Source organism: Mastomys coucha, unplaced genomic scaffold (genome assembly GCF_008632895.1).
Source record: "Mastomys coucha isolate ucsf_1 unplaced genomic scaffold, UCSF_Mcou_1 pScaffold12, whole genome shotgun sequence".
Classification (NCBI taxonomy): Eukaryota; Metazoa; Chordata; class Mammalia; order Rodentia; family Muridae; genus Mastomys; species Mastomys coucha.
In genome coordinates, this window is record NW_022196894.1 from 39,970,385 (window position 1) to 39,983,489 (window position 13,105).

Sequence of the window (13,105 nt, forward strand, 5' to 3'; positions counted from 1 at the left end):
AAAAAAACAAAACAAAACAAACAAAAAAAAAACAAAAAACAAAAACAAAAACAAAAAACAGAAATAGCGTAGGCCAGATATTTAAGTGAATTGTGTCTTGTAATGTTTATTTTATTAGTTAACTTTTCCTCCATACAATCTGAGAGATATGAGTGGTGCTTGGACCTATTTTTCCCATACACACAGCTAAGTTACCATTCCCTAGAAAATAAACTTTAAATGAAAAAAGGTCTCTTTCTGTGTGCCTCTCACTGTCTTTGTGTCTCTCTGTGTGGTATGGTGCGGTGTGGCATGATATGGTACATATATACATGAGGGCCTTCAAGTGTAATCTTCTAGAATGCCATCAGATTTCTTTAACTCATCAGTTAGGCTAAATTTCTTGCCCAGCAATGGTCAGGGAATCCTCCTGTGTTCATCTCCCTGGCCCTAGGATTACAGGCTCATGCAATGATGTGTAGCACTTTTACATGGGGGCTTGGAATCAAATTCAGGGGCTCATGCTTACAAGATAAGGTCTTGACTTGCTGAGCCAACCCCCTCGACTTGGAAAAATCTTTTTCTCAAACTTTATACAGGTAGAAAACATCATTAGATCAAGGAGATCATGTTTTCTTACTTCACTTTAGTGGGATATGTGCAAAGTATCATGGCAAAAGTACACTATTAAATAAGGTTTTTACTTAATCTCAAGTCAATTAGTTTTGATAGGCCCATTCAAAGACTCTCTCTATAGATAGATAGATAGATAGATAGATAGATAGATAGATAGATAGATAGATAGATAGATAGATAGAAATAGAGATATCCAACTGCCATTGGGAGTAAAGGACTAATGACAAGCAGATCTTCTGTCCAATATTAGACATATCATATTGCAGCTCATATATAAAAGCGAAATTTGTGTTATAGTAACAGAAGAGAATGCACAGGAGCAAAGACCAGAACAATGACCTCATGGTAGTTTTCTTGCTTATTCGTTTCTAGACTCCTCTGACAACCTATGGCAAAGTTTCAGAATAGAATAAGTTTAACCCTTCCACTTGCCTCAGACTCCTCCAAACTTTCACTAACTATAGTAAGAATAGCAATGAGAAAAAAAATGGTCAAATTATGCATTTGTCCAGTGACTAAGTACAAGCACCATTCTTTTTTTTTTTTTTTTGTTTTTGTTTTTGTTTTTTCAAGACAAGGTTTCTCTGTATAGCCCTGGCTGTCCTGGAACTCACTCTGGAGAACAGGCTGGCCTCGAACTCAGAAATCCACCTGCCTCTGCCTCCCAAGTGCTGGGATTAAAGGCGTGCGCCACCACCGCCCGGCTGACAAGCACCATTCTTGGGGAGGCCATGAGTTCAGTTTCCAAGCATCCATGTCAGATGTCTCATAACTCCAGGACATCCAGTACCCTCTGTGAACTCCATGGGGTCCAATACTCAACTTATGTAACATACCCACACAGAGACATGCCTATATACATATAACTAAAAAAATAAATCTTTAAAAAAGTACCTTTTGGTTTCATGTCTTCCTGAAAAAAATTGCAAATAATACAAACCATAATTGGAATGACTGAGAAGGAGAGGAAAAGAAAGCTTGGGTTTTATTAACATAAAATGGTGGTTGAGTGTTCTATAAGCCAAGCCAGCTGTCCATTCCATTGGTCATATTTCACTTTACTTTAGCATGCTGGTGACCATTTAACTGATCATGTCAATGATGCTTCCACATAATGACTTTCTTGTCTCTCCGCAACCAGATGCCTTTCCTGACTCTGCCTTGTGTACCAATTCTAGAACCTCCTCCTTTCATGTAAACCTGTGTATCCATCCTTCCTATGAATTCTCCCACTGCAGTCCTTTGTTCTCGTATCATCCTTTGCTCTCATATAATAACCATCTCTGTTTGCTTTTGCTACAGACCCACCCACTATCACAGAATCGAAGAGCAATGAAGCCACCACAGGACGACAAGCTTCCCTCAAATGTGAGGCCTCAGCGGTGCCTGCACCTGACTTTGAGTGGTACCGGGATGATACCAGGTACATGCCAAACCCTTTACACCCTAAGCTCCAAATCATGATCTCAAAGTCTCCCAGAGCCTAATAGCAAGACCTCGCTCATCTGTAATGTCGTACAGTTTTCCCTTTTCAACATCTTCTTTATTGCATCACTGAGAAATTATAGCCCTTAAGCTAAACCCAAAAGCATTCAAGATAAATTTAAATAGTAAGGAATGTGGTTCATTTGATAATTTCCACCTATATATCTGTCTTGAATGTAGTATAAACTTAGTTTTAATGGAACTCATTCATTGTGGATGGACATCATCGATCAGTTCTAATAATAGAAGTTACATGATTATAATGAGTAAGTGAGGAAAGATAATAAACACCCTATTTCCTCTCCTCTTTTTAAAAACTCCAGCATAAAGATGAGGAAGAAACCACAAAGTCATGCCCTTCATCTGTATCGCTTTAATTCTTCTGTCTTTTACTCTTAGGATAAACAGTGCAAATGGCCTTGAGATTAAGAGCACTGAGGGGCAGTCCTCCCTGACGGTGACCAATGTCACTGAGGAACACTATGGCAACTATACCTGCGTGGCTGCCAACAAGCTCGGCGTCACCAATGCCAGCCTAGTCCTTTTCAGTAAGTATACCAAAACAGAGCCTGGTTCCATGCAAGTCATAGAATTCCCTCATATTGACGTGAAATCTATCCCCCATCCCTTAAAGGTAAACCTAGACAAAAATAAGGATATTCCCACTGAAACCAGAGTGGAGGCTGCCAGTCTCTACAAATAGCAATATTTACAAATAGAAGACTATTCTCTCTACTCTCTAACTTTGGATAACTTCCCAGTTTTTTTCATCTGTGTTGCATAGTTTCATTTTTTTCCTGGTTGGTTATTCTACGAGAATATTCAAAAGATATACATTTATTTTGTGGTGGCCACTTTAAGAAACTGGAGTAATTTAAGGGCCAGGAAATGGATGGTTCTTATAATATGCCAGCGAGTAGTTATTGGGAAAGAGATGTTCAGGAAGAGCAGATGAAGTCCTGGGAAAAGGAGAGGCTGGAAAAAGAAAGTGTTTTTCCTAGCACAAGGGTAAGGATAGACTGAATGTTTAAGGCATAATATAAAATTTGAAGGAGAAAGAGGTTCTGTAGGATGGTTTCCCTATGACAGTAAGTTTTCATTACTTATCCACCACTTGCAGCAGAGGTAGAATCGTGGGAAAGAGAGCATTTCTGAAGATCAGAGAAACCCTGATAGATGGCTAAGAAGGAATCAGACTTTTTCAAAGGCATGGGTGTAGGAGACCCCACCTTGGAGTCTTGCTCATTGGCAGCAGGTTCAGTCATGTCTGTAACCCCACAAAGTTGATGGTCAGGTAGCTAAAAGTCCAGATTTAAATGTCCCTGAGAGACAGAAGATGCTGAATGGGATCATGGGAAGATGATAATACATGGAACACAAAGTCTTTATTAATCAGAATAAGTAAAGCAAAATGGTTAGAACCTTCTGAGCCACAAAATTCACTTAGATTAAATAGAAAATGTTTTAAAGGTTTCATTATTTTAAAATAACAAACAACTAAACACTTTTTTTTTTTTGCTCTATATATGCTCATTTGGAAAAAATTACTATGGCTGGGAAAGATGTCTTCATCTTGTTGTGTTCAATTTAGATGAGCCTTCAAGGGAATAAAAAGAATTCTTTGAAGAAAAATCAATTTAAGTGAGAGTTCTCTTGAAGGGTAGTATTAAAGTTTTTTTGGAAATTGCTGAATATCTACCACTACATTTATAAAACAAAAACTACAAACTACCCCAGACATTAGCCTTAGGGTTCTCATTCTTAACAGTCATACTTTGGTCTGTGGTAGTTTCGTGGGGGACAACTATATCAACGTGAGGCTGAAAACTCCTATCCTGCTTACGTGTTTCTAAAGACTAAACGTAAATATCCTTTGCTCCAACTGGAGACAATACCCTCTAGTCCCTTGGGGAATTATGCTTTAGGAGATATAGTTACCCATCTCTTCATGATCTAAGAATTCCAGAGATGTAGGCCAATCCTAGGTGCAATGATGAATCTGAGATTCTGACAAACCTACAAAAACTTACCCAAGTAGAAAATCGTGCACCTAACAGAAAAGTTTTAAAGGGATCACAAAATAGAAAATGCAATAAGATTATTTAGAAATGAACAATGCTGTTAAGATACATTTTCTTCTCATCCCACAGAGAATAGGAAAAGCAGGATAGTATACAGTTCAAGGAACAAATAAAACATTGCCTGAAGGCTGAGGAAGGAAAAGTTAAGGAGAGAATATTTACACAGAGAAGCAAAACAAAGGGTAGGTTCTAGACAGTGGAGACACTTGCAAGACCTAATAAAAGGGAACTACCCATCGTGACCATCCATGAAAGGATTTAACATGGTAAAATTAGGAAATATAAAGAATTTTAGAGAATTTCAGGTTCTAAACTCAATAGTAATAGGTGGTAGCCATCTCCTCAGAGGTCCCATATTGCCCTCTACACAGCATCATGCAGGCATAAGTACCAGTTTTGTAAGTAGCATATATATACAGCATATGCCTTCACCTTGGTTAACGATTGTTTCCCTACTTTATAATAAAGTTAAGCTGATGTGTACTTACTAAAGATGACATGAGGGTTGGAGAGATGGCTCAGAGGTTAAGAGCACTGACTGCTTTTCCAGAGGTCCTGAGTTCAATTCCCAGAAACCCCATGGTGCCTCACAGTCATCTGTAATGGGATCTGATGCCCTTTCCTGGTGTGTGTCTGAAGACAGTTACAGTATACTCATATAAATAAAATAAATAACTCTTTTTTAAAAAGATTTTAAAAAGACTAGGTGAAATGGCAATAGTTTTGAAGTGAAAGGGATTATTGCCATTGTAGAAAATTAGCCAACAACTCCGTTTCTTACACTCAAAGCCCAGTTATGAACTTCAAGAGGAAAAGAACTATGTCTTTTATGACGAGGGCAGTATGGCTTCCTGACCACCTGAATTCCATCAGTTAGGTTCAGGAAGCATGTCATTATAACCTGCACAGCTAGTGTCTTGGAGATGGGACTTTGTCCTGCCCCAGTTTGCACAGGCCTAAAAAATAAGTAAAAGAAGAAAAGAGGAGGAGGAAGCAGACAAGGAAAGAAAAACAGGAGTGAGAGAATAAAGCAGAAGGAAAGAAAGAAAAGGAACAATATGCCCGTGTAAGTAGGTTGCCCATTCTTCAAATTCAAAGTCCATGAGATTAAAGGGAGAGGGGAGGAAAAGCCCTTGTAAGGCAGCTGGTGTTCCTCCGCCCACCAGTGTCAGGAGGGGTGTCTATAGCCAGAAGCTCTGACAGAAGCACGGTGTGGGCAGCGGGGTGCTCTGCTGACCAAGCTGGGCCAGAGCAGATACAGCAGCTGGTGAGCTGCTGCCAGCCAGAGGCAGCAGCAGGAAGGGACACAGAGCCAGTGTCCCTGAGTTCATGATTATTCATCCTTAATGGCTAGTCAGCACATTTCCAGCCCGGTCCACCTCAGTGGCATGCTGACTTTTGCAGTGTCAATTTGCCATCCGTAGTCCTCAGCAACATATATGTGTACCCTTCTCCACTCTCTATTCACTCTCCAGAGGGGTCAAAATAACTGGATGAGACTGCAAGAATACATTGTGTTTATAATATGTTCTTCCTAAGCCACCGGAAGCATTTTCTCTTTTCATTTGTCCTCATTTTCCTCACATTCTAATACTCTGCCAAAGACTCCTTTAGTGTATATATTTGAATAATGCCTTTTATGTATTTTTCTGGCCCATTCTGCACCTGTGTACAAGGAGCGCTTTTCCATTTCAGTTTATGCTTTGAAAAGATCATTAACTTATAAACTTGTAATTGACCAGATGATAAAAACCACCCAAGCAGTCTATGAGTACAGTGAATCTCACAAAGGCCTTCTCACACAGAGGGCCTCCACTTGTTCTTCAGAAAACATTCTAAGTTAGTATTTTAGGAGTTCAGTGTTAAAGGCATATATTTTTAATTTCTTTTTTGTTGGTACTTACTACTTAGCAGATTCCTTAACCATATTCGTACAGAAATTTCATGATAGAACATGCTATTATTGAGCTCTAACCCCATACAGTATGTAACAATAGACACTGACTCCTTCAAAGACTCTTTGTGGATACAAAAGGAAACGAGTGGGCATGTGGGTTGCTTTTTATTTCAAAATGGACATCAAATGAGTTGAGTTCCAGGAGTAGTTACCCAATATTCACAATGACATAAAATCCGTGTTAGAAAATTATTTTGATATAAACACCCTGCTCTTCATTTCAGCTTTTTTTTTTTTTTTTTTTTTTTTTTGCTATCCAGCAGAATCAGCCAATAGTTCTCTTGCAGCCACATATCCCATTTAACCAATAGGAAGGAAAAGCTCATACTTAAAGCCCATACAAAAAGCCACAGCCTATGCTTCTAAGGCCAACAGCAGAGTCTGCGCCCAGCATCTCCCACTCATCTGCTTTGACCTCAAGCATCCACATCCAAGGGAGAAACACACACCCCTCCCCACCAGGTGCCTGTTCTTTTCACGTTTTGAAAAATCAACAGTTTGAAATTTTCTTTTTCTGTTTTAATTGGTATCTGCATCACTTTTCAGTTCACTCTTGCAGGACACCACAAATCCTGCTGGGAACTTTACAATGGTCATAGGAAAGATGGTGGGAAGAATGAGGATAAAAAGAACCAGGAATGAAAAGGTACCTGAAAACAGATAAGCCAGAAGGACAGAATGGAGAGAACAAGACTAACTTATGAGTGGTGATAAGCCTGATGTGATGTTAACAGGGCAAGGCTGAGATGCTGGTAGCCAGCCAGGAAACAGTTGTAAAGGCAGTGATAGAGAGAAGGCAGCATGGTTTAGCAATACGCATGCTCTTGTGGAAAGACAGGCAGAGTGCATACATCCAACTGGGAACAGTGTAGTGAGAAAGTAATAAGCTGAGTCACTTAAACACTCTGAATAATAATAGTAACCATAAAATAAAATGCAGTGGAGAGAGTATGGTATGGGACAGTGTTCTCCAGCTGATACATAAATGTGGAAGCACTTCAGCTATTTATTTTCAAAGCTGGAAACTTAATAGCAAATGCACAGTGAAGGTTTAAATCATTTTTTCTGCTCGGTACTTGCATGACTATGACATAATTGTTCTCTGGACATTATTGACCTGTTCTACCCCAATGCACTTAAGCACCTTTCACATCTAACCTACAGCTTTCAGCCAAGCTAGAGAGTACCATGTGTAAGATGCCCCTGGAATTTTCTCAACGGCCAGATGTGTAAAGGACCTGAAGATAAAGTGGGGGAGGGGGTCGAATCAACTTTTCCTGACTGGCCTTACAGTGCAGTAAAAGATGGAAAGCAAACCAAACTTCAACATGCTTATCTCTGTGTGGCTTGGTTTTGGGTTGGTTTTTATTTGACACTGGTCACTATTTAAATGAACTTCTAGATTAAAATGTGGAAACACATGCGAATTGTGTTTCTCTATAGAGTCAGGAGTTGGCAAGTAGTGAGCCCTGTCTCCCCCACATTATTCTACCTTGCTGAAAGAACCTCGGGGAAGATTTAGGGTCAAATGTAGAATATTAATAAGTATGGAAGATCCCCTAAAACCTAAATTTCATCAGTATACTTAATTTACAGGAAGAAGCCCACATATGGGGCTACAAAAGGGAGAAACTTACCTATTTAAGACCGAAGTGTTCAAATAAAAATACATGCTATCACTTAACAGGATATATCATCAAAGTTTTGGCTGGCTCATCAAATTTTAGAGATGATTGCATGATAGTAAGAAGTAGGATGAAGAAATGGACTACAGATAAAACTGTAACATTCCAAGAAACATATTGCCAGGGAGACTTCCTTCTCTGGCAACCTTATTATGGAAATAAAACCCATGAGAGAAAAGATGAATTAGTGTTTCCCCAAATAAATTTCCCAGATGCTTGACTAAAGCTGATAAAAAGCTGAAAGATGAGGGAGAGGAAACTTCTGGTGGCTGCCATTGCTCCGTCTATCATTAGCCAAAGGGAGAAGAACCAGAACCAAGAAAGATTCCAAAACTTCTGTAATCTGTTCTAGTCCCTCTCTCTAAGAAGACACCACCTTGGTACTGGGTTCTCTAGCAGACAAGAGGACTCGCTACATGAAGGGCTACCCCGGTATTGGCTCTCCACTCTTGGTTTAATAACTTAAAAAGGGGGTTATATTTATAATTACACTAATATCAACCTTTGAAATCTTAACAGGAAGAACAAATAAACACTATACTGGAGATAAGATTCAGTAGGCATGGAAATTCCTGTTCTGTAATTGTTTGAGGAATTAACCTTGAGAATCCGTGTGTATTTCTACCCTCTGTGATGTCTACCATTTTTCCCCTTTAGAGCGTGTTTTACCCACAGTCCCCCACCCCATTCAAGGTCAGTATAATTTTTATCACTGTAGTTCTGTTCCTGGGTCATTCTCCAACATATAATGTGTGAAACACACAAAGAAAGCATATTCCCAAAATTCACATTTATTCGAAGTTACTTTTCCCCATAAACACTGCAAAGTAAGACATTCTGTTGCCCGAACAACAGCAGGGTAACAGGCATGCTACTGCCTTAACTACAAGTCAGTCAGCTACACAGACAGGGAATAATGTATTTTCAACATGTATTTATTATAGGTCATCAATAGCTTTCATATTGGATCAGAGATGGCTGTGTCCCCTAGCTCTCTTGGACACAAAATTGCATATTGATGATCCCACTGACCACCCCAAACACAAAGGTTTATAGGCTCTGAACTTATAGTCATTGTTATTGCTTGTAAAATGTATTTTCCCAAAGACTAAACACAATACAATTATACAAACACTACTTTTCCTTAACTATGGGCCAACTTGTGTATTTTACCTTTTAAACATATATAATTTGAAAAAACACAAATAACAAATTATAAAGAGTCACTCTGTATTCTTCTCATAAAACTCTCATAAAACAAATTAAATTTTTGCCTCCTACATCACATTTAGATGCAAAGTCACAGCCACGACTTTCTAGCTTAAGGGTATTTAAAGGCAAATTGGCAAATAAAATTAAAATAATACAAAAAAATTGAAATGAAACCAACCTACCATTGAAATTAAATCTCAGAAAAGTGATTCGCAAAGAACACTCAAAGACGTGAGAAAAAAATGGAAACTAGGCCATGCGGGGCCTAGTTTGGAAAAAATAAATCCAATTAAAGAAGATTATTATACACACTATAAGAAAAATGTGCTCAGAATCATAGGAAGAAACACTGCTGTTTCATAAATTTGAAGATGGATCATGTTTCATTAACTTGTCCAAGCTGAAGTTCTGACCAGACTTGGATAGAGATCTTCAAAGTGCCAATGATGGAATTTTTGCATATGTATACATTCACATATATGTAAACTTGCTCTAATTATAGTTACAATGAGTTACAGAAGTTTCTAGGGCTGACAAGACAGCTTAATAAATTTTGAGAGCAGTCTAGACTATTTTAGTATAAAACTTAAAACTCTGTTGAATAAAATAACTCCCCTAAAGCATTAATAAAATCAGTTCCTTACCATGGCCACTAAAAATAAAACTGTTAAAGTGTGCCTGGTTTTCAGTCTTGACATGAAGCATGGCATCCCTAGAAAATATTCCATCTTGAATTCCTGACATGCCACAATTATTTTAAGACATTTAACTTGGAGTGTTGCTACAGAAATCAACACTGTTTTATCATGATGGCACCTTGCAAATATCTTGATAAGGAAAACACACACACAGGCATCGCATCTGGCCCAGTCGATCACATTTGCAAAGAGGTCGTGCCCTGTCCAAGATGAGCTTTGCACACAGTATCAAAATGACGCCAAGAGTCTCTGTGACAGCAACTCTGCAGCCACAAACTTCAATATTTATCTGATTGCACATTGTGGCTGAACAAAGTGAAACCAGACGCTGTTCACAAAAAACAGCTGCAGAATGTTGAAGAGCAGTTTCATTGAGGGGCTGACCTCATTCAATTCTGTGGAACTTTGTTTCCCACACACTGAACTGTTGATTGGAGAATGACCCGTGTTTGATTTTGCGCTGTATGTAGACTGTAGTTAGTTTTTTCTTAGATAGATTTTAGAGAATCTAGTTCACCTTACTACTAATACTTTGGGCTTCTGCTAGCAGGGATTGAAAAGCTGTTCATGGGAGATCTGGCATGAGAGGTCACTGGAAAATGTCAGTTCTCTTAAGTCCCCTGTTCTTTACAAGGAGGACACCTTCCTAGGGACCCGATCACTTTCTCCCTCTCTTTTTCAATGAAGAGGGCTTCCCATGTGAAATGTACTTTCCCATGGAAAAAAAAACAAACAAGACAATGACAGAACACTAAGCCTTTAGAGTGATAACTCAGGATTCAAATACCCATGAAGCCTATGTCTTACTGCGGCCACCATTGTTGTGTAGGAGTCCATTATTTAATTGAATATTGTATCTTGTCATCATCTCTTTGGAATCTTAACTTTCATCACCAAAGTTTTAACTATGTCTTGTGTTTGTTGTTTGTCCCCAAAGCCCCTTTCTGTCCTCCTTCAGTAGGAAGGACTTCCTCTTCTCTCCATAGCCTAGCCCAGACTCTTTTCACCCCAGTTGCTTTTTCCTTAGTGCCTGGAATTAGAGGGTCACTCCCTTATCCTCCCATACCCTCAAAGCACTTGTGGCCCTCAGGCCATCTGGGAATGCACCTCTATGTCTACAGTGATATTTCAATACTGGGATGAAACCAAAGAGAAATATACATTGCCTGTAGTCAATTAGAAATTTTCCAGTGCCCTTACCTCATTGCCAAACACGAAACAAAACACAAAAAGCAGAGTGCTTCCATGCTCCATAATTTTTAAAATAATATATATTATATATATATTATATATATTTAAATATATAAACATATATTTATATGTAGAGAGAATAATAAGTGGTGTTCCTTTCTTGATTTGTTTCTGATAGTGGATTTTCCCATTAATTTTAATTTAGATTTATTCATCCTGAAATCAGTCCTGAATTGCATATATTTGCATAAATACCTCAACTATCTCACTGCAGAAAATCCACTGAATTGTAAAATGAAGAAAGAGTCAGCTCTAATTTTCTGAGGGAATTTTCTTAGTTCATTTGCCTGAGGCCATTTTGAGGGGCCTCTGTGAGCTTGGGCAGTGGTGGTTTCTCCCTTTAGCCGACTTAGATGTAACCTTTAATCTCTGGAAGATGCCCTCACACTGAGGAGCATGGGTTCAGCACAAGGCAATGAAAACAGCATTAGAATGTTGAAGTCAAGGGTAAGAAAGGAAGGCAAGGACACCCACCATAGCTTTGTCTTTGCAGCTTCGGAGCAGAAACTCCCATGAGCTCCCTGAGCTCTGTCAGCCCATCCTCCTCCTGTCGCTGCCCATATTATCATTATTTTTACAGACCAGGAATGAATGTGTCTCACTTGTTTGTCTCCCATCTGATTATTTATCCCAAGTGAACAGCCTTTCCAATCGCTAATCCCACGTGGCAAGTAGATCTGGGAAATTTTGAGATTATCTTCCAGGTCCAGGCATTGCGCTGGATTTGTTCACATCTGCTTGCCATTCAGTCTCTGTTTTTCCATTGATAAAACACATTGCACATGGCTGGGTTTGCATGATTAATGCGGCTATCTAAAGCTCACTCTGAAAACAAAACAAACTCTCCAAAACTGAAGTTCAAAAATAGTTTACAATCCAAGCCACAGACCAACCAGGTTTACATAAATTGGAAGTCACCCTGCTCTGTTTTCTCCCCAAAGAAGACTGGTGTCCTTATAAGCAAAGCTGGTCTCCAAACAGCCAGTCTATACCGACAGTAGAGGAAGAGAGAATCTTGCCCCTACCTGGCTCTTCCAGGAATGAGTTCTTTAAATCAGGCTCTAAGAGAATGGAAGGGAAAAATGGGAGGGGAAAAACCGAATATATCTCATTCTGTAGAGATGGTTGGATAAGCCTCACATTTTCTTTTCTGAATATATCATGCTGGAAATCAAGGAGAGGATGCCTTGCCCAAATCCTAAATATAACACTTTCACCTGGTGCAGCACTGGTAATATTAAGACTAATGAAAATAAAAAAAAAAAAAAAAAAAAAAAAAAAAAAAAAAAAAAAAAAAAAAGACTAATGAAAATACCTAATGTACCTCCTGGTTTCTCATTTACCAATACATTTTAAGGTCTTTTGTATGTACCGTTTCATCAGTTCCCACAATCAAAAGAAATTAATACTTATTTCTTCCCACACAGTTTAATGATCAAAGCATATCCAAGTCTAGTCTACCACGTGCTAAACCAAAGCCATCTAGAAATCTATATAGTGCATTGCAAACTAGCATTATAAAGGCATTCCTAACGCTCATTCGATATGCACCTATCTAACAAATTGCAATAATTCATTTAATTTGTTTTACACATTACGATACATACATACATAATAATAGTCACTTTATCATCCATACGTTTTTGGAAAGTCATATTTGTATGCCTGACTAATGCAGAGATTTACATGAAAGAGTCGAAAAATACAGGAGAAGAGCTTTCTGGCATTAGTACATCTAATTTCACACACTTACCCAGACCGATTTGCATACACACCTCTATTAATTATGGATAATTACTAGCATTGTTCTCTGTAATTCAGTTTTTCCAACTGTGAAATGGGAATGAAATTGTATTTTTCATGCCTACAAGCTCAAAGTGGTATTTTAAATACCATGTGAAGAAGAACGATAGAAGAAAAGCATATTGAATTTAAAATAATCATATTCACCTGCACACCCTTCCTGTTGTTTTTTTTTTTTTTAAACTGTTCTGAGAGGTATATTCTTGTCATGTGAACATGGGCATTAGGTAACACGAGTTCTTTGCAGTCTGATTATTTTGGACCCTAAGCATATTTTACATGTCCACCCTGTTAAGAAGTTTAAAAGTCAAACTGTCT

General features: G+C 38.5%; 1 protein-coding gene across 5 annotated transcripts in view; it reads left to right on the forward strand.

Annotated features, from left to right (window-relative positions):
• Lsamp (limbic system associated membrane protein) overlaps positions 1-13,105 on the forward strand; it is a 2,132,018-nt gene that overhangs the window by 2,092,184 nt on the left and 26,729 nt on the right. For 3 of the 5 annotated variants that reach the window (XM_031363885.1, XM_031363888.1, XM_031363886.1), the window contains 3 exons: positions 1,918-2,038; positions 2,500-2,648; positions 8,481-8,516. In XM_031363885.1, the coding sequence (XP_031219745.1) occupies positions 1,918-2,038; positions 2,500-2,648; positions 8,481-8,516 (306 nt within the window). The remainder of the gene's footprint in view (positions 1-1,917; positions 2,039-2,499; positions 2,649-8,480; positions 8,517-13,105) is intronic. The other 2 variants (XM_031363887.1, XM_031363889.1) reach the window with 1 other exon arrangement.